Source organism: Haemorhous mexicanus, chromosome 3 (assembly GCF_027477595.1).
Source record: "Haemorhous mexicanus isolate bHaeMex1 chromosome 3, bHaeMex1.pri, whole genome shotgun sequence".
NCBI classification, from domain to species: domain Eukaryota; kingdom Metazoa; phylum Chordata; class Aves; order Passeriformes; family Fringillidae; genus Haemorhous; species Haemorhous mexicanus.
The window spans coordinates 108,915,383-108,941,747 of record NC_082343.1 but is presented as its reverse complement, the minus strand read 5'-3'; the positions used below and the strand labels follow the sequence as shown (position 1 = coordinate 108,941,747).

The following is a 26,365-nucleotide window of genomic DNA, read 5'->3' as shown; positions in this document are numbered from 1 at the left end:
TTTCCACTCATCTGTGGGGCAACACTAACAACGACATTCCATCTGTTACTCTTCAGGATTTGCTATCCTGTAACTGTTGACATGTAAAGGGCATTTTCTATTTTGATTGGACATTAATTGTGCTTTCTTTGGATTAAGCATTTTAAACTGAACTATGAAACAGCTTTAAATATATAGGTCATAGCAATTATTATGTTATTTATATTACTAAACAAGTCTGCAGCAGATGGCCTCCAGGGCTCTGGCCAGAAGAACCTAACTCCTGCAGATTTATTTGGTGCTCAGAGATACTACCAACTAACTTCTCAAACCTGCTTGAATGCCATTGTGCCTCTCATTTGATGCCAGCAAAAATATTCCAGGCTTATTTGTTTCAGCACCAATATTCCTCAAGGCCTTCCTGGTACCTGGCTATATAAAATGTTCCTACTTGGGCCATGGGTCAGAAGCCATGCCCCCGCAGTAAAACGAAGTAGCACCAGAGACCCTTAGCCATCCAAGAGGCACAGCCTGGCCACACCTACACTTGTTAGCACTTGGCTCAGTTCTCTTTTGGAGCTAGGTGGTACCACTCTGGCCATTAGACAAAGTTGTTACATCGTGTAGAGTTTTTTTTCATTCATAAGTGCCTGAAAGATACAAAGACTGTACTGCAGCCCTCCAGGGTGACTTCCCCATTTCACAAAATGTGGGCTGGATGCATTGTGATGGTATGGGCTGGCTGAGATGCAAAGGCTAGCACTGCTCATGAGGTGAAAAAACATCATTTTTGGTGGAGGCTTTTTCATCCTGACTACTTAACATGGCTTCTTGTGCAAGTCCTTGCCGTGGAATGCACCCAGGACTGTTCATCAGGGTGTTCACAGACCCAGAACAGGGTAATGCTTGACCAATCTGAACAACCAGTGGTTCAGCACGAAAGGACACTCATTGGTCCTGTTTCACCTACCAGTAAAAACATAACCAGGGAAGTAATGCCAAATACTCAGGAAAATCTGACCTTATAAAGCGCTACCCCAAGCTTTCATAACATAAATTTTATTTTTTCCCTATGCCTGAATTAAACGAGCCCTTAAATGTATTTATTGTATTCCACCCTGATCTACCAAACTTTTTTATGCGTGTGAGCCACTTTAAGATCACTGTTTTCCAGGATACGGTTTGTTTAAGCAAGCCTATGCATGTCCAGAAACTCTGGGACCATTGCTCTATGTTAGATCATTCACATGCTCAAAGTTTTGTCTTCGCTGTACTGTGACTTTATATATTTAAAAAGAAGCAAATGAAAGCAATATTATATATATATATATATATATATATATATATATATATATATATATACACACACACAAAATACATAAAATATACAACCTCCAACCAACTTCCAATTCCAAAACCTTGCAGTGGTCTTTTTTAGTCTTCTAATACAGAAATACCTACAAAAATGTTACTGCTGCCATTTATGATATGAACATAACAAAGGCACAAGGTCTGCCTGTACTCACACTATTGGGCACAATGAAACAATCAACACTATGTCAAGTTCATTTTTTTCCAAGGAGATGGGGAATAATGACATTTTCCTACCTAAAGTTTCCCTTTTCTCACAAACCAGGGCAAAGTGCCTCTTCTACAAAGTGAAACAGCTTTTTGTGACTTCATTACAGTAACTTATCAACTGTAGCTCATATCAAAAGAAATACATGCATTCATTATTTTAATATCATGTATGAGCTAACCTGCCACTGACAAACCAATTTTATAAACAGTTTAATAAAATGTACTCTGATCAACAATACATCAAGCACCTCAGTGGTTCTTTTATATATTCGCACATTAGATAAACTGAGTTCTGGAATAAGAAATGACCTGAAGGATTTGATGTGAACCTCAGAAAAAAAGTGATGTTAGTTGCAAATAGGAACATGAAAACTGTATCAGATCAGGACAAAAGTTCTTTCTGTCTTTGACAGCCTCCAACAGTTGTGCCAAGGAAAGGGCAAGCACACTGGGCTACTTCCTGGTGCAAGCTCTGGCAGAGTGACAGCTCTCAGGGCTACCTGAGCCTTTCCAGAGTATTCTCATGTTTAACAGACCCTGAGAGATTTTCTTTCCATAAATCTGCCTTATCTTTTTGCAAATTCCTGTGAAATTTTAGGAATCTGTGACATTTCCAATTAAGTTTAAGACTACTTAAAATACTTTTTGTTTTGAAACTGCTGCCTATTAGCCTAATTTTCAAAGGTTTTCAAAGGTTTTGCATTAGAATCACTGTCCATTCAACTTGGTTTCACAAGCCATTGTCATTATTTCCCCAAGCTACTTTTCTCATTAGCTTGTCTTCCAATTTCCATTTTACTTTCTACTTACTATGTGGAGGAATTTCAGATCTGTGAAAAATTTTGTCACATTTTTCATATCTTTTGCAGAGTTACCGTATCCTTTTTGAGAGATAGGAACTGCAGTCCCTGTCCAAGCAGAGAGCACGCCACCATCACACAGAGTAAGAATCAGGGCATTAACTTCCCAATGGCTTCTAAATATTACCTGATTGTGGAAGCACAAGGCTTTATATTCCATCTAAATACTCAACTTTATCTCACATGTCAACATGTCCTTTATGTTATTGCTCAGTAGGAAGCAAGAAGTCCTTCTGCAACCTGACAATTTTTCTTAAATCTAAATAACTCAGTGTGAACAACAGATTTTACTACTCCACTGTCTGCCACTTTTTCCAGATGATTTATGCCTGTGTTGAACAGTACCGACCTTCAGACAAACTCCTTTTAAGTCCTACCTGTTACACAATCCATTGAAAAAGATGATAATCAATTCCTAACCTTTCTTTTCTACCCTATCTTTCTGCAAAGTACCCACCCATCTGAAAGCTGTAATCTTTATCTCATTGAGATTGTTCACCAGTGCACACCACCAACTCACACACTGAGGTGAAGTATTCCAATTTTTGTTTTGAGTTTGTGCAAAGTAAGGAGCTTGTTAGACACAAAAGGCTGGCTCCCCAGTCATCAAAACTTTACACTATTTATATGTTTTAGCCATCAGCATTACACAACTTTTTCATTAATTAGCACTCACACCCACCCCTTATATGCTAGTTATAACTCTTGTTTCTCATGATAATTAGTCCACATGCACAGTTCTTTCTCCCATTTGAGTTGGGAGTCTGTCTAGAGTAAGTGGTCAATGAGCTGATTCTCATGATTTCCTACTGCTGGACTTACCTTTCCCTCAGTTACTGCTCAGTTCTGCTGACTTTGCTTCTAGTGGCTGTCATCCAGACAGCTCCTTCATCTTGGGATTGTCTTCCCTTTTCCTTAAAACAACTGATTAGCCAAGCATGCAACGTTCACAATGCAACTGCTTAATCATAACTGTCTCATTATAGCTACTGATTAACAACTAAAACAAATTGCAGTTTGAGTCAAATCCTGAGGGGCTCAAATCTTGAGTGGCTCAATAAAACATGACTCCTGAATCTTCTAAAAACCTTTAATGAAAATTCTTGCCCAAACCAGGAGGGCCAAGCATGCCCAGTGTACCACAAATATTGCCAGCCAGTCAAGGGAGGGGATTGTCCCGCTCTGCTCTGCACTGGTATGGCCTCACCTTGAGTCCTGTATGCAGTTTTGGATAACACAATACAAAAAAGACATAAAGGTATTAGAAAGTGTCCAAAGGAGAGCTACAAACAGGGTGAAGGTCTAGAAGGAAAGCCATATGGGAGCAACTGAGGTCACCGGGCTTGTTCAGCCTGGAGAAGAGACTGAGGGGAGACCTCATTGCAATCTTCAACATTATCACGAGGGGAAGCCAAGGGGCAGGCACCAATCTTTCTTTCTCTTGTGATCAGTGACGGAACCTGAGGGAATGGGAAGAAGCTGAGTCATGGGAGGTTTAGGTTGGATGTTAGGAACAAGTTCCTCATCCAGAGGGTGGTTGGGCACTGGGAACAAACTCCCCAGGGCAGTGCTCACAGCGTCAAGCCTGACAGAGTTCAAGAAGCATTTGGACAATGCTCTCAGGCACATGGTGGGATTCTTGGACTGTCCTGTCCAGAGCCAGGAACTGGATGTGATGATACAGATGTGTCCCTTCCAACTCAGGATATTCTATGATTCTATGATTCTGTGTTCATTGGCCTGGTTTGCCTTGGCAGATGAGGTCACTTGGCTCCTCCAAAGAGTCTCACCGATTTCTGAGGCACCATGTCCCCCCTTAGAAAATAAAGCTGATGGTTCTCAATTGCATCAAATCTATTCCTATTTCACTTCCACTTGTTTTTGTTATTCTTCCCACTGATTTGATCAACATGAATACCAACCTTAGGGACTCCTTTTGCAGCTGCTCAGGTTTTGGCTAGAGGCAGTACTTCCCAGTCCTCCAGCACCTCCTGTAGCATGTGATTACACAGTCCAGCTGCTTCATGCCAGAATCCCTGTATAACTCCTGAATAAACACCATCCAGTCTTGCCAATTTTCTACTATTCAATTTACCTGCTACACTGGCTTCAACTGGAAACATCTCTTCCTACACTTCTACCCCAAAAGCAGCATTTTAGCATGAAAAGCTCCCTGAGCTCCTTTCTGATACGCATGGGGTTTAGTTTATTCATTACATTTTCTCTGCGCTCCTTTCACACCTTACCCAGCAGGCATGCAGACTCTGTGTCAGGTTCCTGGTGCTCAGGGAAAAAATTTACTTATTATCTTCACAGAATCGATTAGGTTGGAAAAGACCTCTCAGATCATTGAGTCCAACCTATGACCTAACAGCAGCATGTCAACTTGGCCACGGCACAGAGTGCCATGCCCAGTCTTTCCTTAAACACCTCCAGGGACGGTGACTCCATCACCTCCCTGGGCAGCCCATTCCAAGGTCTAATCATCCTTTCTGTGAAGAAGTTCTTCCTAATGTCCAACCTGGCGCAGCTTAAGACTATGTACTCCTGTCCTGTTGTTAGTTGCATGGTGTTCTTTTTCAAGTTGATCCTCAAAACATAATCTTTTAAAAATTTTTTGGAGTTGGGAGGAATGCGTGTGCTTTAGTGTGTTGCTACAGTCCAGGTGCTCTGGTCCAGTTTCCTCACTTAGATGCAGCTAAGGGAAACATCCTTGGAGGTGCTGGATGACAGCTGGCTCAATATGAGTCAGGAACATGCCATACCAAGAACAATCTTGCCAGCCAGACTAGGCCCTGGTGAGGTTGCACCTCCAGTAGTGCGCTCAGTTTTGGGCCCCTGATTTTAAAAAGGTCATTGACATGCTGGAGTGTTTCCAGGGAAGAGCAACAAGGCTTACGAAAGGTCCAGAAAACACCTCTTTGCTCTCTAAAACCACCTGACAGAAGGTGATAGTGAGGGAAGGGGCGGTCGTTTACAGTGAGAGGACCAGAGGAAATGGCCTTTAACAGATTGGGGGGATCCAGATTACATACTAGGAAAAAAAAAAAAAAATCACTGTTAGAGTGGTCAGGCATTGGATTAGGCTACACAGAGAGGTGGTGGAGTCATCATCGTTAGGGGTTTTTAGGAGGTGTCTGGATCTGGTGCCGGGTTGATGCTGTTCGGTGGTTTGGGAGTTGCAGCAGCAGCAGAGGGCTGATGGTTGGACCGGATTATTCAACCTTGGTGATTCTACAATTCCAGCCTTCAAACATACTGAAGGATAATCCTGTACTTCGCTACCCCCTTCTCTGCCATTTTTCAGGCACCCCAGCTCATATTGCTATTTCAAAACTACCTATTCCTTTTCTCCTTTCCAGAATTCCCGAAGACACCGTGACCTGTGAGAAAGCGTGAATGGCAGGCAGGAGGAAATCCCCAAGAAGCGTGTCCCGGGATGACCGACCTCCCCTCTTGCTCCTGCCATTCCCAACCGGGTGGCGAGCATCTGACGCCGGGTGAGCACGGCTGGCTAGGAAGGGCTGGCCAGGAAGGCCGGTCCCCTCCCTCAGGGGGGTCGCAGCCACCGCCCTCCCGGCGCGGCTGCAGGGGGCGGGTCGGGCCCGCCCTCAGCGCGCCCCGCGGCCCCGGCGGAAGGAGCGGCCCGGCCCCTCCTCGCCGGCTGCTTCCGCCCGGTGTCGGCAGAGACAGCGCCGGCCGCCGCCGTGCCAACGGAGCGGGAGCCGGGGAGCCTGCCAACGGGGAAGGTAAGTGCGCAGCGGCCCTGCCCTGCCCTCCCCTGTCTCCCCTGTCCCTTTGCCGGGTCCGAGAGCCGCCCGGAGCCCGCGGGCCGTCCCCCCGCGCCGTGCGGGGCTGACCCGCAGCCTCGCCCAGCAGGGAGGTGCCGCCAGCCCGGCTGTGTCGGGTGTCAGGTCGGTAACAGACCCCTTGCAGCGAATAACGCTGGGGATCTCTAGGCGTGCGCTTGAGGATGGACTGACACATCCCATACCGAAAGAAGCGCTTCGTGCGTGCTCCCTTGACTTGTTTTGTCATGGAGGAGACTTCATGAAACGAGTCCTAAGTGGTGTCTCCTTTTCCAGAAAATAACTGAGGTGATGCTATTCGTGGTGTTTGTTCTGTGTGTTAGCGCTTGTTCCTGTGAAGCATCTCTGGGAGCTGAGTGATGCTTGTTATCTTGGTTGCGTGTTATAAAACAAGAAACGAGGGAAAAGTCTATGACCTGAAGGGCCTATAAATAGGAAAAGAGGAAAATAAGATTGTGAATTCTTAAAAGCTAGAAGTGAGCTGAGATTTTTTTAAGCAGAAAGAGGCGTATTTTAGTAGAGGAGGTACTGGTTTGAAAAAGCAGGGCATCCTGCAGGCTCACATTCTCTTTTGGGAACCTGCTGTCTGTCAGGTTTGCTGTCACTGCTGATCCCGAGGCATCATCACTGTCAGCACCCACCTTCATGTCTGTGTTTACTACACCGGAGAAGAGATGCCTGTGCCAGACAGGGTGAGCAGCAGGTTCAGGAAACAAGTAAATGCTGGAATGGAAATGTGCGGTGAAAGAAATTAGGAAAAAGATGAAGGGCTATTTGAGGCAAGACAGTTGTTGAGAGCTTTCTTAGTGGTAAAGGTTTTTTTGCATTGCAGAAATGAAGAAACTTATTTTCTTGCAACTTAACTATAATAATAAAGCCTTGAATGACTTGAATGATGGAGACTTTTTATTTTTTTAGGTGTTGTATACTCCTGGCCCTCTGGGACCTTATGGTGCCCAGTTAAGGCCTGAGAGTCCATCCACATGGGCCTGTGTCAGAATCTGGATATGAATCTATATTCTGTGTCCCTCAGAGACTAGAAGCCTTCAGTTACAAGTTGTGATTACTGCAGCTTCCTATTTTCTTGTGACACTTGCCTATTATGTCAATGAGGGAAGTGGTCACACATTTACAGACCTGGGTAAGCAACGACACTAAGAATTTATACCTTCCATCATGGAATTACTGCAAGGTTTATATCAAAGCAGTCAAAGTCAGTGATTTTTTATGAATCTTGGACAGTACCCTAAGCCAATGCCTATGAAAAAGGCAAGCATGTATGGTTCTTCTTACTCAGTTCCACTCTGAGTATCCCCTCAACTTGCAATAAAGTGCAGTCCAGGAACTTTCTGGAATAAATGTGCTGAGGTCTTAGAGAGCCACTGTGGATTTCTCCATCAACTCATCCTTGCCTTTGACCAATAGGTAGCTCTAGTTTTCCAAACATCCAGCCTCAAGTAGTTCTGTGGGTCAAAAATCCACTAACTCTCTAACATTTGTTGGTTTTCAACACACTTTCTGTTACTTCTACATAGCATTATCTATTTAATTTGATTCACAAGGACAATTACAATAAATTGTGTATGTGTAATGGTAAAACAAAATTTCCAATATGACTGGCCAAGCCAAAGAACTTACCAGAAATTTGACAGGATTTACCCTACAGCTTCCTAATTGTACTGTTTTCAGTGCTGTTTTTTGTTTTTAATTGATAGCTTTCATTTATTTTAAATGAAACTTTATTTTCCCATTCTTGTAGTTTGTTGTAATGAGGGCACCTTGTCTGGAAAAAGGGATGGTCCTGATTTTGGATGATGTCTAGGTTATTTTTATTGAGTATTAGAATCAGAATTTCAAGGGTTCAACTTTAGAGCATGCTATACATCCATTTCTACAGAAAAGGTGTTTACAGGATATGAAGGACAGGTAATTTTCACTTACTTAATTCAGGCATGCTCTTAATAGCAATGTGACTCTGTTTTTTCTGCTCCTGACAAACTGCTGTGTAGACACTGAATTCCCAGTGAAATGTTTGACAACACTGGATTCCAGCTTACATGTTGAATGATGACATTTAGATGTCTTGTGAGGCTTGTAAACAACATATACAAGGGGAAGTAAATTATTCTGGTAAAAAATTATTCATAATAGGAAAAAACCGTGTAATATGAAATGTCTGAGCTTAACAATAAAGTGTGAAACAAATGGCAGTTTTCACACTGAATACAAGCCTGAGTACATAGTCACTGGTGAAATGAATGAGAACTGCTTGTTTAGCTCATTGGGGTTGCACAACCATCTCATGTAGTGTGACAGCACCTTGTTACCATATGTTAGGTAATCCTGATGTGCCAGAACAATGTCTAACCAGTGATGTTACAACTTCAGGTTTGGCAGGGTTTCTTTCATCATTATCCTTGTTTCTTTCTTCAGTATTTTTGCTTATTCCTGCTGCTACCATGCTGTTCACTTGGTTCTTTCCTTTTTCCATCTCATCTCTAACTTCTGTTTAGATTCTGTTCCAATTGTCCTTTGTTTAGACCAATTCTTTATTCAAATCTTTAGTTTGAAAAAAAACCAAAAAACCAAAACACATATGATGCAAACTTTTCTCAGAGTCTGAAATTTGGAATGAGTATCAGGTGATAACTAGATTCTTATTTGAAGCTGTGATGAGTGCAGGCTTTGTTCCTGTATGTGTTTGTTCAAAGTCATGAGTTAGCAGAGTTATCTTAATGGGAAGAGCTTGACCCTTGTGCAAAATGCTGCAATAGAGTAACTTCAGAGGTTACTGGTGTGGTGAGGAACAAGCTGCAGTTTTCCCAGCATGGTGAATTGTCTTTGGATCCTCTTGTGACTGGAACTGTTGGTCTGTATGTCAGAGCACTGGTATGTGTTGGCCTTCCTGCTGCAGTGGTTCTGGAGAAACCTTCTGGCTCCTGCATCACTGTGTCCAGCCTGGCTGTTCAGTTCCCTGTCCTGCCCTCCTGATGAGCAGAGCCAGTGCTTCTTACAGGGAAGGACTCGGACTCCAGGCCTCACATCAGTAGTACAGACAATTTTATTGCTGTAGTGACTTGGAAAGGGATCTAATGCTGCTGTTATTCATGTCTCCTGATCATGGCTTGTCCTGTTTGACTTCTATGTCCTTTGCACAAAGCTCTGTAAAGTTTGCTTTCATGTCTCTGCTTGCAGTGCCTTCCTAACCTGTTTAGGTGAGTGGATGAGTATCAGAATGTGCAGCTGCTGCAGGAAACACGAGGAGGTGGTAAGCAGCAAGCACGGGTTGAGGGGTTACTGGAGAATGCAGCTGTGACTAGTGAGTTGGTCTACTGTGAGTCAAGGGGATTTTGACTAAATCTTTTTTGTCCTCATTAGAAAGCAAGAAAACCAGCAGCAGCTGGAGAGCTAAGCTGAAGGTGGGATAAACAGTTGATGTAAGAACATACACAAGTTGAAATAATAAAATGAGAAGAAAAAGGTGTTTTGAATTTGGAGCAGATTTTAAGTTAAAGGAGAATAACTAACATGGAAATATGGAAGAAACAAAGAAATAAGGGATAGTTCAGTGGGGAGATTTATGGTGAACAGCATAGGAAAGGATGGGGGAAGCCAGATCAAGGGCAGTGTGATGCTAATTGTACTTGTTGACTTCTTTTTTTTTTTAATTTGATATCTGCTTCTTGCTAGTATTCATTATGCTCTTTGAACTTTGCATTATTTGACAAGACAAAAGAAAGGGTAGTGCTCTCCATGAAGTGGTGAATCCCGTTCTGATAGGAGGTGGAAAAGGAGTTATTGAACATAAGGTGAAAGATAATTGCTTTCTTCTGCTTTTGCCTGTTATTATTGCTGCTGAAAGATGGACGTTTCTTTGAATGCTTAACTTCTGGGAGCTGTGGTTTCAGTGACTCTGTAGGTTGCCGTTACTTTAAATTGTTGCATTTTTATGTTTCATTGAATGTTGGGCAGATTACCTGTATTACTTAAACATCTGTCCAGCAGAAATGTGGGACCTGTAGTTCTTTTGATGTAGGAGAAAAAAATATGAGTATAGAACATATGGTTGAAGAGGCAAATAGTTTTTTGGCTTTTTTTTTCTTTTGAAAAGTTCTCATTTTCCCTAGGAATAGTAGGAGCCACATGGTAAAGAAGCATCATGTTTTTTTACTGGGCAAGTGTTTTTTTCCCAAACTCTTAGACCACAAGCAGGCTTATTTGCATGTATGTTTCCTCTCTCTCAATGCTATTTTCAGTTTCTTCTTGTCCATGTGTCCTTGATACCCTGTTCCTTCACTCTTTTTTTTCTTTTTTTTTCAGCATATTTTGATATTTCTCTCTGTCCTTTGAAGCAATACCCTGTGAAAGGCCATGTCTTCTTCCCCATAATTCACATAACTGTTCACTTTTGAACATGCTTTGGTTTGTGTGGTGATTTGTGCTGAAGTTTAGAGACCAGGATGTCTCTTCTCTCTGTATCCAAACATAAGCGTGATGGGATGGGTTCTTGTTCATGAAGTATGACATTTCCACCTCTAACTTCAGCCAAGTTTTAACCCAGTCTGTAATCATGGTGTTACATTTCAGTTTTGCCCACTGCCCCCCAAAATACTGATCTTTGACATAATTCTCATAAACAAGTTGCATTCTTTGCAAACCTAACTATATTTGTGATAATTTTTTTCATGCTATCCATTCCACAGTGATTTATTCTCCCTTTGACTTTCTAATGCAATGGGCAGCTGGGAAAGTTTATTTACCAGATACTCCTGACATAAGTCTGCTGTGTCTTTGAAATTTGTTGGTCAGAAGAGACCTGGCATAGTTTTGTTTTTTCCCTGGAAACCTTTCTTACCATGTAGACATTGTACTTCAGCAGCAGCTTTTTATGTTCTTTCATGCGGATACTCTATTTGATTGAGGTTTTTGCTAACACTGCAGTTTAGTCTCAGAATATAAAGTATATTTATTATACTTCCATGTTATTCATGCCTACTACCTTCTGTTTATTCCCCTGTGAGGTTTCAGTTTTAAAAGCCTTGTTTTTTCTCTGGATCTAATACTTTAATGGAGTATTTGGAGGGAAAGCAATCTTTGAAAGTTAACTGTATTTCACCAATAAATTTCAGTAGTGTGTACAAATGAGCAGCTTTTTCTTCCTTTGAGACTAAAAGGTTTCCCAAAAATCCTACACTCTGTTCTGGAAAATGCCTCATATTACACCAAATAAAGCCATCCTATCTGCTTTCATGCAAATGAAACTATCATTACTTCCTAGAGTAGATTTCTTTCTTTAAGCAACAGCTTTCTTGCTCATTTCATTTTAGGTTATGGACATTGTTAGTGTTATCATCAGGCCTGTGTATTGACTGGGAAATTGGGAATTTGCTGGGAGAATAGCTACCACTTTCTTGTAATCTGTGGGATTCCCAACCTTAATTTTGCTTATGAACTTACTTTAAGCAAAAACAAACCAAGACAAAAAACTTGTACTCGTTTGGGGTCATTTTCATGTTGGTAGCTCTCAGCAGTTCGCAAACAGTTCAGTTTTGAAAAAGTGAAAGTTACCATCTTGTTGTGATTAAATAGAATGGCAGGACATGATATGTAGGACCTCTTCCACTGTTTTCTGAAATGTGTTTGATAAAACATACTCCACTTTTAGAAAGTCGTGTCTTTATTCTTTTGGATACATTTGTGGTGTCTGGTATTGTGTGAAGTCTCAGGGACCCTCAGCCACACCAGGGTAACTTCTCAGGGTTCCTCTATGTTCGGTCTGACTCCAGTGCTCTGTGTTTCTAACCAAGTGTTAAACTGTGGCAAATGGAGGAGCTTTGATCTAGCTGGTAACAAAGGACATGGACTCTGCTCTTGGAGCACTGGGCAAGCATAACTGGGTTTTTGTGACCTTTGTTAAGCTGAAGGTCTGTGATTGCCAAAGGAGAAAGAGACCAGGCATCAAACTTAGAGCGTTGTTGCCAGAGCTGTAGTGAAACATATCTGCTTGCCAACTCTTAAGTGCTGTAGACCACCAGCTGATGCTTTCAGAGGTGTGGTTGCTTTCATAAAGGCTTCATAAAGGTTCATAATTGTGCCCGATCCCCATGGAAGTCTTTCATTTGCTTTTTCACCTTCTTGAGAGTAGTGAGGAAGTCAAGGCCAAGAATACTGTAATAGTTTAAAACTCGCAGTGACACACAAGGATTGGTTAGAAGTTGTGGTGGGCCTTCCTAATCCATTTTCCCAGGGTTTTTATAATCTTATCTGTTGAATAATTTTGTGCCAGACCAATGTATCATTGTAGGATCTGAAAATGTTTTCCAATTTCTTGATTCCCTAACTCCAAAACTCTTTCAAATTATTTCAGAGCAAAGCACCTTTTTGAAATAAAGTTGGTGGTGAATACATCTGTTCCTGATTTGAGTCCTCAAATGGATCTTTCTAAGCTAGCAATTTTTTGATTTGTGAGTCCTGTCTTGCTTTGATGAATAGCTGTCTCAATAATTGCTTTTATAATGTTTGGCAGTGACATGTACACCTTGGTGTCTGGTACAAAATGGATACCCAGAAGCTATTTTCCCTGCATCTCTAACACCAGGACTGTGCGCACGTTCTTGGTCATTGCTACAAGATTATTAATGGTAATATGTTACAAGGTCTTGCAGGTGGACCCAGTTCTTCAAACTAGGGTTCTCCCTCCTTAGGTCTTTGCAGGGTCCCCCATATGTTGTCTCTGAACTAGGTTCAGGCTTGAGAAGTGATGCCAGTTTTCATTTTGCACTTCAGCTTTTTATCATTACAACCCTAAACATGAGTAAGCTGTACCCCATTTCCACATGTGTCACTGGTATTTTTATACAGTCTTCAGTGAAATTCTCCCAGCAGTTTTACTCTTGAGGGAATTGCATGGGGGAAAGACACAGGAACAAAACAAATTGAAGGCATTGTATTGCTAGCTCATCAAGGGATCAGTGAAAACAAGGCTTCCTAATTACTTCACTGGTTTTAGAAGAAAGCAGTGTTATTTTGTATAACTATGTTGCTTCAATTGATGTGTCTGTAGTGTAAATTTTTTAGCTTTGTTCATTTTTACATGTTTAACTGCCAAACGGTTTTTATTTACTAATTCAGAGCTAGTGTGAAAGGGACTTGTATATGACTTTGACAGAGAATTGTGCTGGAAAGTACAATGAAGAAATGTTTCATTTTTATGTACTACTGGCTGCTGCTGCTTTTCTTACACAGAATTGGTCAAGATTTGTGACTGATGTCACAACAGCTTGCAAAGTCCTTGGCCTGTGTTTATTGTTTTTCCTGAGAAAATCTGGCATCCATTGTTTGTTGTTTGTCCAGATAAATCTTTTATGAGGTCTGGGCATCGTGTGTCATGTCGTACCTCATCTCTCACATCATGAAATCCTCACTTCCCTTGTTCCTCTTTGCAGTTTTCTTACCAGGTTGCTCTGTCCCTTTCCAGTTCCTAACTATGAGCATGTAGGTTCCAGTCTGCAGATCAAAGAGCTTACGTCAGGTTTGGATGATTCTCCTGTGGGAATAGTGTAGAAGTTGTCAGAGCCTTAGTGTAGAAGGCAGCTGAAGGAATCTTGCTATTTTTCCACCTATTAGGGAAGGGTTTCTTTTTTATTTAACCTGGTACAGCTAATCAATAGAATACATCTACTTTAGTTTCCTATATTTTGAGGGGACTGGTCTCATTTAGATTCCTTTTCTCTGACCTAAATACTTAGTTATTGTCATGGACTGTGTTCATGAAACTCTGCATTTACTAAGGTACTAGAATACTTGTTTGAGTTCCTTGTTGTACCTCCTGCTTTATTTTTTCTGCTGTTTTAGGGCCATAAGAATTGTAAACTGTTGATTTGTGGAAAACTGAAGAAAACTTAGTCCATCTTTCTGTTGAGATCAAAATTACCATTTTGTCCAGCTGAGTCTTAAAAACCTCCAAGAAACATTCTGCTGCCTTGCTAGTGATCATCCATTGCCTTCTTAGCAACTAGTTTTTTATGATGCTATGAAGTGTCAAGACACAACTTGTGGCTGTTGTCTCTTGTTTTACCAACTTCCATTGCAAAGAAAGGTTTGGCTATGCTGCTTTTGCAGATCTCCTTCAAATGGCTCTAGGTTGCTATTTGATTGCAGCATGGGAGACTGAAAAAGCACCTTCATAAAGCTTTTCCTCTAGCCTAGTTATTTACTTGACCCTCCCAAGTTTCTGTTCTTGATCCGGTGGGGTTGAACACTGGGTTCAGTGTTGGAGGTATGTTTCTGATGAAAATCCTGAGTTTTATAGGCACCAGTATTGACCTAAGATTATTTGACAGCTGGCAGATAGCAGTTGATTATCTTTTAAGCTTGTTCAGTTACTTTTCAAACTATGCAAATCAGTTTATTCAGTCTGCATTTCCTTGGCCTAGAAAAGAGAATGCAGTGGGAGACAGTGCCAAATTCTTAATAAGGCAGTGTGCATTACATTTACATATTTTCTTTTATTCTTGTGGCCAGGTATTTTATAATTAAGGGCAGTTGGATTGCTTAGTATGGTTTGCTTGTGTTAGACTGGTCTCTTATTCTGATTAACATCTCTTCCTTTATGTGATCAGAGGGACTTACACAATACATGCTCCTGTGATTTTTCCTGTGGAGTCAGCTGAGCCAGATCTGCCTATAGTGCCTTGGATGCTCTTTCTTGCCTTTTCTGCTGGAAAATGGCTATGACTTTAAATATCTTTTCATTTTTAACCATCAAGACCTCCACTGATTTACAGTGGTTCTTGATAAACAGCGTCCTTGCAATTGACACTTTATGGTGTATCTAGTCCTAGTCCAGTCTCATGAATTTACATGCATCCAACTTTGTAGGTTATCCCTAAAATGTAGTCCAGGTCCTTTCTCAAAAAAGTCAAAGCAGGTCATGTTGCTGAAAACATTGTCCAGTTGGAGGTTGTCCTGCCTTTCAGGGCAACTTGCATTATTTGATAGTCCTAATTGTGTGTGGGGTGGAAAACCTTTGTTACTGGAATTTCCTTCACTGCAACTTTTGACTATTTTTCCTTGTCCTTTGGACATACATCACATGCTTCAGCATCCATACCATCTAATTGGCTTTCTCTAATACATTGGTGTCTTGCTTATCTGAGGAGTCCAAAACTGGACTCAGTTCTCCAGATGCAGTCTTTCCAATGCCAAGCAGCAGGAGATAAAAACATTCCAAGACTGCAGGCTATTCCTTGTGCAGCCTTGTATACACTTGAGCTTGATGGTTACAAGGGCTCATTACTGGCTCATTTTCAGCTTTCTAATCATTTGTGTCTATTTTTGGAAAGCCACTTCCTAGCTTTGGAGCCCCCAGCCTGTGTTGCTGCATTGGGTTGCTGAACTCGGTGCATGACTTTCTGTTTGCCCGTGGTTTTCGTGTAGTTCCCACCCTGCCAGCCTGTCAGGGTCCATTTGGATAGCAGCCCTGCCCTCCAGTGTTTCTGTCAGTTTGTTTTCCTCCCCCTGGCATTTTGCAGGACCCTTCTGAGAGTGGCTCCTGTCCTGTGTGCAGGTGTTCAGTGGAGACGTTGGACATTATTGCCCAGTACTGATCCTTGAAAGACATCTCTGGTACATTAATGCTTGTTTCAAGTTCTTGTGTACAACCTTGAGTGGGATTTAGTTTTTTTCATAACTTTCTGTGAACTGAGATGAGGTTGACTGGCCTAGAGCTCCTTGGACGCTCTAACATGGCCATGGTGGTTGCCTTTTTTTGCAGTTTCCAGACAAGTTTCCCAATAATAGAATTGTTAAGGTTGAAAAAGAGCTCTAAGACCATTAAGTCTGTTAACCCAGCACTTCCATATTCATCACTAAACTGTGTCCCCAAGGGCCACAGCTACACATTTTTTAACACTTCCAGGAATTCCACCACTCTACTGAATAGCTTTTTCTAATGTCATTGTAACTTACCAGAAAGGATAGAGAGTGGCCTCACAATAGCCTTGACCATGGACACCTTGGGGTGTGTCTCTTTATGATTTTGTGGAACCTTTTATGTCACATCTGCTGCTTTCTCCTTTATTTTGGTTTCACCATTGTTTTATGCAAGTTGCCTTTGCCCTTGTGATTATCATTGCATCTTTCACTACAGCATCATGCTTCAGAATAGGTACACCATCCTGTTTGTCCTGTCTTGTGATTGAATAGTTTATATGCCAGATATCAATTTACTTACTCGGATTACATTACATGGTGCTAGTCTGAGTTTGTGATAATTCTTTTACTGAACATTCTTTAAGTGTTGATCAAATTTTGTTATTTCCAAGTTATCTTTGAAATAAAATGTCTAGTTCAACTAATAGTGTAGGATGGAGCAGTTAAAATATGTTATCAGGAAAGAGGCATAAATAGACTGATGCTTGCAAAGTTCACTTAGCTTTATTATCAGCATTTTACTTTGGGGTCAGTTGAACCAAAGATGAAAAGAATTGGTCCTGTCGCAGAGATAATCTGCCTTTTCTGATTAACTCTGTTTCCAGATATTCCTGCCTGAAAAAATGTCTGCAGGTGGCTTCTGGATCAGTAGGGAGACACTTAAATAGATGTGTTGGTTTGCAGGTGTGCGTGTATGTCTTCATATGTTTTTACTAAGGTCTTTGCTAACCAGGAGAGGATTTTTCTAATCTGAAGGTGGCAACCAAGAAACTGATCCCACAGTTATTCCCCTAATCAGTTCATGTACTGACGCCTAAGGCTGTACTGTTACCTGTCCTGTAACAGGAGTTTGTTTTCTGGTAGACACCTACGTTAGGGGTGTGTTAATCCAGAGCTAAAGCCCTGTGAATTGACAGCCATATTTCAATATTCTAACAGAAATTTTGATACTAGATTAAGCACTCTTGCCAGAAGCTGAATTTCTTGTAACACTTTTCCTGCATTTGGTTAGAGAATCTATGTGCAGGGGTTGAAGAGAAGGAAGAAAATACTTCTTGGGATGCAATAAGGTCGGATTTCCTAGGCAGATGCATCTCTCTGAGTCTTGTTACTTTTCTCCATGATAACTTGTGAAACTCCCACCAGTCAAGTTTGTCCTTCTGTCTGCTCAACATTCTTGGAGCTGCTGTGGCACAAATTGTGCTCTCTCTGTGGGCTGACAGAGCCAGTAGGAGCCTCATCTCTCAAAACCTCAGCCTGTTAAATCTGTTTGGAAATTGATCGACCATCTTATGATATTTCATGGGGAAATGCAGGCAATTTGTGCCAAAGATAGATGCCTGTAATAGAAATACTGTTCTCCAAAGCTTCATTTAGGAAGGAGGAAGGAGATCCACAGGTATTTTTGGCTATTACTGATTTCATCTTGAAACAGATCTGAATAGTATTCTGGGAGAATATTCACTATATTTTCCCTGTTTTTCTCTTCTGTCCATTTGTATTACCAAAGGCCATAAAGTTGTATATTAAAAACTTAATAATAAATAAGTAAAAATCCCTCAGACACTACGAAGAGCTAGTACAAAGAAGCCATTTGGGATGGGCAGTTTTTCAAATAACCATTTCTTCTCTAGTATGCAGTCTTCCTTTCAGGTACTGCAACACTGTGTGTTTTTGAAATTAGAAGTTAAGTTAAAGACTCGACCAAAGCTAGAAAAACAGGTCTGTGTGAACCTGAAAATCCTCCCGTGCCAGTCCAAAATGAATTGCTGAGTTTTCTGTTCTCATTGCTTAACTTCTGACCTTAATGTTGCAAAAACTTCTTTTGAATGAAGAGTTGTCAGTGGGATTTCCATTTAGATTTGTTGTGTGAAATCAATTCAAAATGAAAATATGCAACAGATTTTATTGGTTCATGATCAGAAACTTTGTCCAAAACCTACTTTCTTGGGTAGGAACTAGTTACTTTTGCTTCTTGGATTGTAAACACCTCGGAAAAGGAGTGACAACTTATGTTTACTCTGGTTGTTGATGTAACTGGCTTTCTTTGTTGAAACTGTTCTTGGTTTCTTTCAGCTTTAAATAATGAAGAAATGCAAGCAGGGATAATGCATTAAAAATGTTTCATAGTTTGGCAAAATTAACTTTACTTCCATTTCAGTGACTACAAGTTAGATAATAACATGGCAAACAATGAAGTAGTAAAGGTGTCTGCATGATCATTAAAAGAATTTCTTTTTGGGGATGCTGGGATGAAATGGGCAGATGGGGGTACAAGGTTTCATCCAGGGAATTGTGCTGTAATTGACAGCATTAAAGAACATTTCTCCCTTCCCTCCAGAAGTGTTTTCTGTTTGTACTATATTCAGTTTTTTTCATGGTGGTACTTGTTAGTTCGAAACAAAACATTTTCTGTCTTTTCTGCATTAATTGTTCCTTACCTTAAACTTTTCAAAATCCCAGATTAAAAAAACTGTGGAAAGTAAGGAAATGTTGTTTCTTCAGATGTACTTTTCTAATGTTGTCAAATATCATTACTCAAAGTTTCAGTCAGATCTGTTCCTTTTAAGTTGTGTAGCACTGAGAATTTTTCAGTGACTGTTAGTGAGGGTAATGTCCCCCACTTTAACAGTGCAGCAGACCTTGTAGATCTTTGAGGCTTTGGTTTACATGCCTGAAATTTCACAAACTGACTAGGAAATAGAATTTGTGTCCTTGTACTCAAAAGTGAATGGTCCTTTTTCACTAAGCAAAAATAGTTGAAAGCCTAATGTTATTTTTAACTGTGCTTTTGATGGTTAAAGGTCATGGTGTTATGCTGCAATATCCAGTTTTGTTATGAGGTGCACAGAACTTGCAAAGACATTAATGCATTATTCTGTTTGGTATTTTTTCCTTTGTTTGCCTTCAAACAGCTTTCAGATTAATGTCTTCAGTGGACAGTATGAACAAGAAATTTAAAATATTTGCCTTTAAGGTAGAATAGAGCTTATTGTCCAGTTCATCATTGTGTATTTCTGTGACAGAAACTGAAAGATGCTTTCTCTCATATAGTAGCAACATTTATCACCTTCTACAGCCCCTTCAAACATCAAATAATGAATTGGGCCTCAGATTACTGGATATGACAGCTGTTGGGGGAAGGGTGGTTTGGCTGGGCTTTTTGCAGTTATTCTGGAGGAAGGCATAATATAAAAGAGACAACTCTGTGTAAGTATTGACCTGTTATAACAGTGTCTTATTCTGCTCAACAGCAAACATGGGATCAGAAGAGCCAGTCCCCTTACATGAAGAATTTATCTACTGTTGTGGAGCTGCTACCCATGTCTTAAAGTGTGGGCCCTGGAAAGACCTCTCAAAAGATGAAAGCAAAAATCTACCCAGGCTGTTGTTCATGATTATTCCTGGTAAGGGTCTTTGTTTTTTTGTGCAAGTCTAGAAGTTTGTTGATTGAAAGGGGTATGTCCAGTTTCATTTTCAAAATTCTCACTACTTAAGTGGTAAATTCTGGCTCGTGCATGTGGCCAAAATCTCAATAATATTGCAGTGGTGAAATTTCTTTGTTACATTCAATTGCTACTGCTACCTTTATTTTTAACAGTGCCAGAAGACAGCACTTAGAAATTAGGATGCCTTGCTCATTTTCTTCGTGGTGGTGGTTTACTGAGAGCATTGTGGGCTTTTGTTTGTTTTCATTGCTCTTCTATTTATCTCTTGCACCTTGAAGTGTTGCTGCAATGTCAGCTGTGTGCCAACTGACAGATGAAAGTTACAGTATTTAAGGAAATAGTCTAGATCCTGTTGTTTCTTTGGTTTGTTTTTTTTTTAAAGTAAAAGTTTTTTAACTTAGATTTTTACACATTAATTTTTATGCTGACCCTCTTGAACTCAGTGGGTATTGTACAGCTCCTAATTATATTTAAATGTGGCTGTCTTAAAATGAGAGCTCTGAACTTGCCTTTGGCATATGTTAAAATTAATAGAGCAGTTCTAAGTTCGTTGAAGTCTACCAATGGACTGTAGGAATCCTGTCTTTAGCAAAAGTAGAGCTTAAACCTACTCAAGCTGTGACTCCTTGACCACCCTACAGTTTGCAGATTTCTAATGCTTTCTATTGTTTATTTGGATGTACTGGATACTGTTGTTATTTCTCCCAGAATGAGTGGTACAAATAATGACTTTTCTGAGTATCCACAGATTTGGTTCACTGTTAGTGTACCTAGTGGCTATTTATGGGACTGTGGCTATTTATGGGCTTGGTCTTTAGTGGTGAAAGAGAACACAGGTGCAATTTTTCAGGGTTTTTTTTTCCATGTTTTGGAAGGTCCATGGAATATTTTGTATTAGTTTCCTTGGGCACAATGGTTTTATGCCTTTGCCTCCAGGAGCTGAACAGTAACTTCTTAAGCCGGAGACAGTGAAGTTTAAATTCTTTTCTTAGCTGAAAAGAAGCCACCTATGAGTACATCTTGTTCCTGTTTTGTGGAGAATAACCTTCTAAACCAAATACACTATGCAGTATCTCTTCAGTACCTCTCTGGAGGTAAAAGCCTGATTTCATGCTTTTTATTTGCTGCTTTCTCTCAGTTAAGGCATTTGTGGAAGGTTTAGTTGAACAGCTAAGTTTAGAGTTTCTTCTCCCCACAAGTTCTGGAGCTTTCACCTGTCTTCAGACTGATACATTCTATTTGGGGTGATAGTAGAGGCTGTAACAAAGATAAATCCATAAAGCTAGATTATATCAGTATAAAGATATGTAGGAGAGGAGCACAAAAGTCAAACATTAGCACCCAAGGCATGGTACCTCTGCAAGGCATGTAAGTTATTCTGTTCAAAATGTACCAAGGCACATACATTGCATGGGCTCCATATTCATCATAGGAAACTTTTAATGCAAGAAAATGTTTTGGCAGGGCTACATGGAGCTGATTTCCTGCAGAACAGTTCTCTGAAGACTCCTTAATAACATCTTAACAAGATAGATATTCAGAAATAGACATCAGTGAAAATTCAGTCTACTTCTGTCATGGTCTTCAGGCTTTTGCAAGCAGCTGATTTATGGTTTTGCTCTTATTTCAGAATTATGTTGGTAATAAGCTGGAAGTTCTCTCACTGCAGAAACAATTTCAAACCTCAGTAACCACTATAATGCTCTCTTCACTTTAGGTGCCCAAATTCAGTAGTGAATTAAGTTACCCAAGCTTCTTGCTGTGGCTGGCAGGGAGCTTAGTGGGACCCGGCACAACGAAGTGCAGTTTTGCTTCTCATAAAACAAATGGTGGGGTTTTTGCTACTGTTGCATACCTCATTTTTAGCCTTCAAGGGAAGGCTTATCTGACAGTGCAAAAAACACAGGTTTAGGAGAGATCTGGACATCTGGGTCATCTGGCAATGTGTTAAACAGTCAGAATTAGATAGCATTCCCCTTGTGCTTTTGTAACTTCCCAAGTATGAACTTCCAGCCCTTCTGGAGTCCAGCAATTTTCACACTTGAAAGGCATGTATCCATGGTTGAGATTGTTTATGGAATGAAGGAAAGAGGGGCAAAAGTACAGCTTGGTACACAAGTCAAGGAAAGCAATATTCAGACAAGGGTAGCTCTGACTTTAAAAAAGAGAGCATGCACAGCCAAGTGTTGAGTGATCTGAACTGAAGGTAGTTAGTCCTGCTGCATTTGTTACTCTGTTCTGTGAATTAAACTGTTCTGGTACATACTTTTCCAGTCCTAATGAAATTCAGGCATATGATTTTGTTAATATGTAGTCAAACCAAACAGAGTTGTGGGTGGGTATTGAGAAAGATGACAAAATTCTCAGCTTCTGCTGGAATTGAATTGTTGCAGGAGATTTGAGAATAAATCCTATATATTTATTTTCAGTTTGTGTTTTATTCAGGTTACTTCAGAACAGAGAGGATTCCTCTCAGGCCCAACTTAGCTTTCTCCCTGTCCTCACTTTAAAAAAAAAAATAACTCCAAGACATTCTTCTACTCAGAAATCAATGACTTAAAATGAAACAGGATTCTGCCTCTTGAGAACTGATGCTTGAAGCTCACTGTGCTTGAAGCAATTGAAAAACAGAACATACAGCAGGGTTTAATCTCATTTAACTGCAACAAGCTATTTTTTTTTGTTAGTGGCAGTGTGAGTGAACTTATAATTTTAATAAAGCTGTACTGTATTAATTGAAATGTTTAATACGCACTTTGTTTCATAGCATTTCTTTTTGTGTCCACAGAACCTCTGAATAGGAGAAATAACGTGTTTACTAAAGTAATTGCTGTGTAGAAGTTCCAATTTTTCCTTAGTCCAGAATATATGCATATACTTGTTTGACTTTCTGAAGATAAATTCTTTTCTGTTAAAATTGATGAGATTTACTCATGAGAGTAACATTAAGTGTGTACAGATGGAGGATCAGGTACATGGTTTTCTGGATATGTAGGTGTCATGGAAAGGACAGGAATTACTGTTTTTCCTCTTGTGTCCTAAAGGACTGTTTTCGCTTTTACAGTGTTTGTTTAGTGTAAAATTAGCAGTGAAATACAAAATCTGCTACAGCAAATTTAACATGTCTTGTGTTCATTGAAAACCATAATCCACAAAGTGTAATGGAATTTTTTTCTGTTTTAATAGTATCTATTTGTGCCTGTGTATTTATGAAACATTTAGTCTTGTAAATAAATACTCTACAAATTTTAAAACCACTGTGCTGTTTAGCTCATGACATTTTGCTTTTCATCACAGTTTTTCTTGCATTTCATTGCAGGGGTGCATTGGGATACCTTTGTTTCAGGCTTCCTAGTTTTTGTTACCATTGCTGTAAACGAGGCAGTTTTGCTGTTTACAATCTTGTACTTGGGAAGCATATATAATGTTGTGGGGTTTTTTTTTTTGTGGTAAATCATGTTACACAAGTTTCATTCATTAATATACAGAAATAATTTCCGAATCTGGTTCTCTGGCCTCCATTCAGAGTACTCCCTATGCTTTGCCAAGTTTCTTGATCTGCCTTTTTGCAGTTAAACCACTGCTGGGTTTTTGGATCATGTTACTGTTTTACCAACTCATGCTGTCACTTGGTGATGTTTAAGGGCTATGAGGACTTAAACATACACTTTTTTCAAGTATAAAGATATTTCTTCTGAACTAATTCTCTGAGTCAAGAATTGCTTATGCACAACAGAAATTGCATAGTTGGATTCTCATCTCTTAGGAGTGCTCAACACTGCTTCACTTGAAGACTGCTGAACTATTTTTCAGCAGTGAAAACAGTGCAAACAATTTGTCTGGATTATGACAAGTCTTTAGTATACTCTTTCTTGAGATGAGAGTTCGTGTTAGTTTTAAAATCTTTAAATTGCCATTTTTAACTTTAACATAGGGGCTCTAAAAAGCTTTCTGTACCTTATCTGGCTTTGTCTTCACCTGCTGTTTTACTTAACTGTCATCACCCTCAACACTTTGATAAGGAAAGTTATAATAAGAATCACTATGTTATAATACTTCTCAGTAAAACTAATTGTGTAGCCCTGAAACTTAGTTTCTTTGTATTTTGTTTGTTTGGCTCCCACCAAACCAGTTTTTTGAAAGTTACTAATTTTTCACTCTGCTCAGCAGTTACTGGAATGAATTGTTCTTCAGGAGGGTCTACTGTAACCACCGAGACCAAGGGGTAAACGAATCTATTTCCTCATTCAGCAAACTGTGTAAAGCATGCTAAATTCTTTTCAGTTTGGTTCTAGAATGAGCATTGATTTATACAAAATTTATGTGACTGAATGCCCCTGTTGGTACGAAATCTTCCTGTTATAACTTGGTCTGCAACAACTGAATTAGATGTAGTAAGGACTCTCAGTATCAGCAGATGAGCTTGCAGTGTGTAGCTTCTGGCAACCTTAGCCAGGATATAATCTGGAATCCTCTATGGAATCTTGGCACCTCATGTGGGTGGGTCAGACTGTTTATGTGAAGCAAAATCTGATTTTGGAGTCAAGACCATGGAGTTACTTGGGGAAGGGACTTTATCTTCTCAGACGCTACTTTCCAAGTCACCAGCCAGGGTCTCCTCCCCCAGCACATAGCAGTGTTCATGATTTGCCTTTGAAATGCAGCTGGAGGAAAGAGAATGTTGCTGGCAATGGACAGACATATTAAGAGGAAAACAGATTTTTTTACCTTCTGGACAAGGGGAGTTCTGAGTTCTGGGTCATGTATGTTTCGTGCCTAAAGGCACTGACTGAGCTCCAGCAGCAATTCTGTGAACCTGTTCTGTTGAGAACCTGTTCTGTCTGAATCCATTAGGCAGGTTTTTTCCTCTCTAGTTTTGTGGTTGGTTGTTCTTATTTGAAAGAATAGTACAAGAGCATCATCCAGGGAAAAAAGTCTGTCCTCATGTATTCTCTGCAGTTTTGTCACTATCAGCAGGATTATGAGAGCTCTTAAGAAGTTTGGTTTGGTTTTTTTTTTGTTTGTTTATTTGCTTTTTTTTGGTGATATGTTGGGGTATTTTTGGGGGGGGAGAGGTAGGGGAGTGGTCAAACTGAGTCCATGACATGACACCTGGTTCAGAAAGGGCCTCTAAGGCCCAGTTTCATCCAGCCTGATTAAACAGCTAATTCAGATTATGAAGGAAGTAGGATAAATTCCTGGGTAGTTTGTAGAACCAGTAGGTAGGGATGGCACTGCCATGAGCATTTCTGCCTACTGGGGAGTTAGGTGGCTGCCCTGAGATGTGACATCTTCAGCTGTGGAGGTGATCAAAACTTGGCTGTGTGTGCAGCCTGCTCTGACTCTGCGTGAGCAGGGAGGAGCAGGACTCAGATCTTAGACAATCCCTTCCAAATTCAGTGTTCCTGCAAATCTGACCCCTGAACTGGCCATCCAGGCTCTTTGTCCATGTGTGAATTCTGGTCTTGGTTGATATTGGGATACTTTCAAAAGGTAGTAAAGTCTATGGATAATCTTAGATAAATTCTTGATAAGAATTAGTCATCCTTTCAAAAGCTGTATTTTGCCTTCACAGCTGTACTGAACAGTGAAAATCTTAACAGTGAAACTGGGTTTGTTAAGTGTTGGGAATCAAATAGAATTAAAAATTGGTAAGGAATGAAGCATGCTGCTTAAATACAGTATAAGCAGAGGATGCCAGAAGAGGGAGCTGTTCTAAAGATTAGAAAAAAAAAAAAATAGTGTGTTTTAGCCAAGTTACTGCTGTAATATCCATATATACCATACTACAGGCTTCAGGCTCTCCTCTGTATGCACAGGTAAGCATTGAATGATTCTCTACTGTATTCTTATCAGAAAAAAAAAATAATAGTTTTACAAGACTATGACAATGATTAACCTGTTATGTTAGTTGTTGAGATTCATACAAATGCCTTTTATTTGCATTAGCAGGAGTGAGGTAAAGCAAGTTAAATTAAAGCAGAGAATATAAGATTGGGAGTGCTGGGGCTTCTGTTCCCACCTTTCCATTGGATTCCTTCTCAGTATATGGCAAATCATCCTCACAAATTGTGTCCCAAAGGACCATAAAAATCTTCATTCACATTTATAGTATTTCTAGTTATACAATAACCTAAGCTTCTAAGCTAGCATTCATAGCTAACACCAAGTAAATAAATTAACAGAGAAGCACAGCAGCATAGAGTGAGACAACAAATACTTCCTCTCTGGAATGTTTAAATCATTGACCAGCTCCATGGGCAGCTCCACTCTTACTCACTGGGAAAAATTCTTGTACCAGTGCAGGTATCACCTCCAATGTACAGCAATAAATACCCAAAGGACATTAAGGAAAATAACTCATCACATAAAAGTACTTCAGGTCTTTTTTAAGGAATCATTCATTTAACTTTGGATTTTGGGGGTTGAATTAAGTAATGCTTCTACATGGAATGAGAATTTTTAGGTGAAATTCTGAAAGTGTAACTACACCTGTACTTAGGTTGAAAAAAGCTCCAGAGGTCCCCCATTCATACACAAACACTTTCTTAATCCTGTTTCACATATTTCTGGTGACCTAAAGCTGAGGTTGTTTCTTATGTGGATGTTTTCCATCATATTAACATTGTGCTTTATGTGTTTATCTTTACCTACCCCTACTAGTGTAAGGTACAAGTTTTCACAAGCCCTATTGCCTTTCCTCATTTTGATCATACTATCCCAAAGAGAATAGTGCTTCTGTTGTCTGTCCTCA

General features: G+C 40.1%; 1 protein-coding gene across 2 annotated transcripts in view; it reads left to right on the top strand.

The window, feature by feature from the left end:
* The first annotated feature begins 6,047 nt into the window (after positions 1–6,047).
* The window catches only part of LDAH (lipid droplet associated hydrolase), a 112,065-nt gene continuing 91,747 nt past the window's right edge, over positions 6,048–26,365 (top strand). Inside the window, exons 1-3 of one of the 2 annotated variants that reach the window (XM_059842953.1) lie at positions 6,066–6,169; positions 7,148–7,370; positions 19,417–19,569. In XM_059842953.1, the coding sequence (XP_059698936.1) occupies positions 19,422–19,569 (148 nt within the window). In that variant the 5' untranslated portion in view covers positions 6,066–6,169; positions 7,148–7,370; positions 19,417–19,421. Of the gene's footprint in view, positions 6,170–7,147; positions 7,371–19,416; positions 19,570–26,365 lie in introns of both variants that reach the window. The other variant, XM_059842952.1, reaches the window with a different exon arrangement.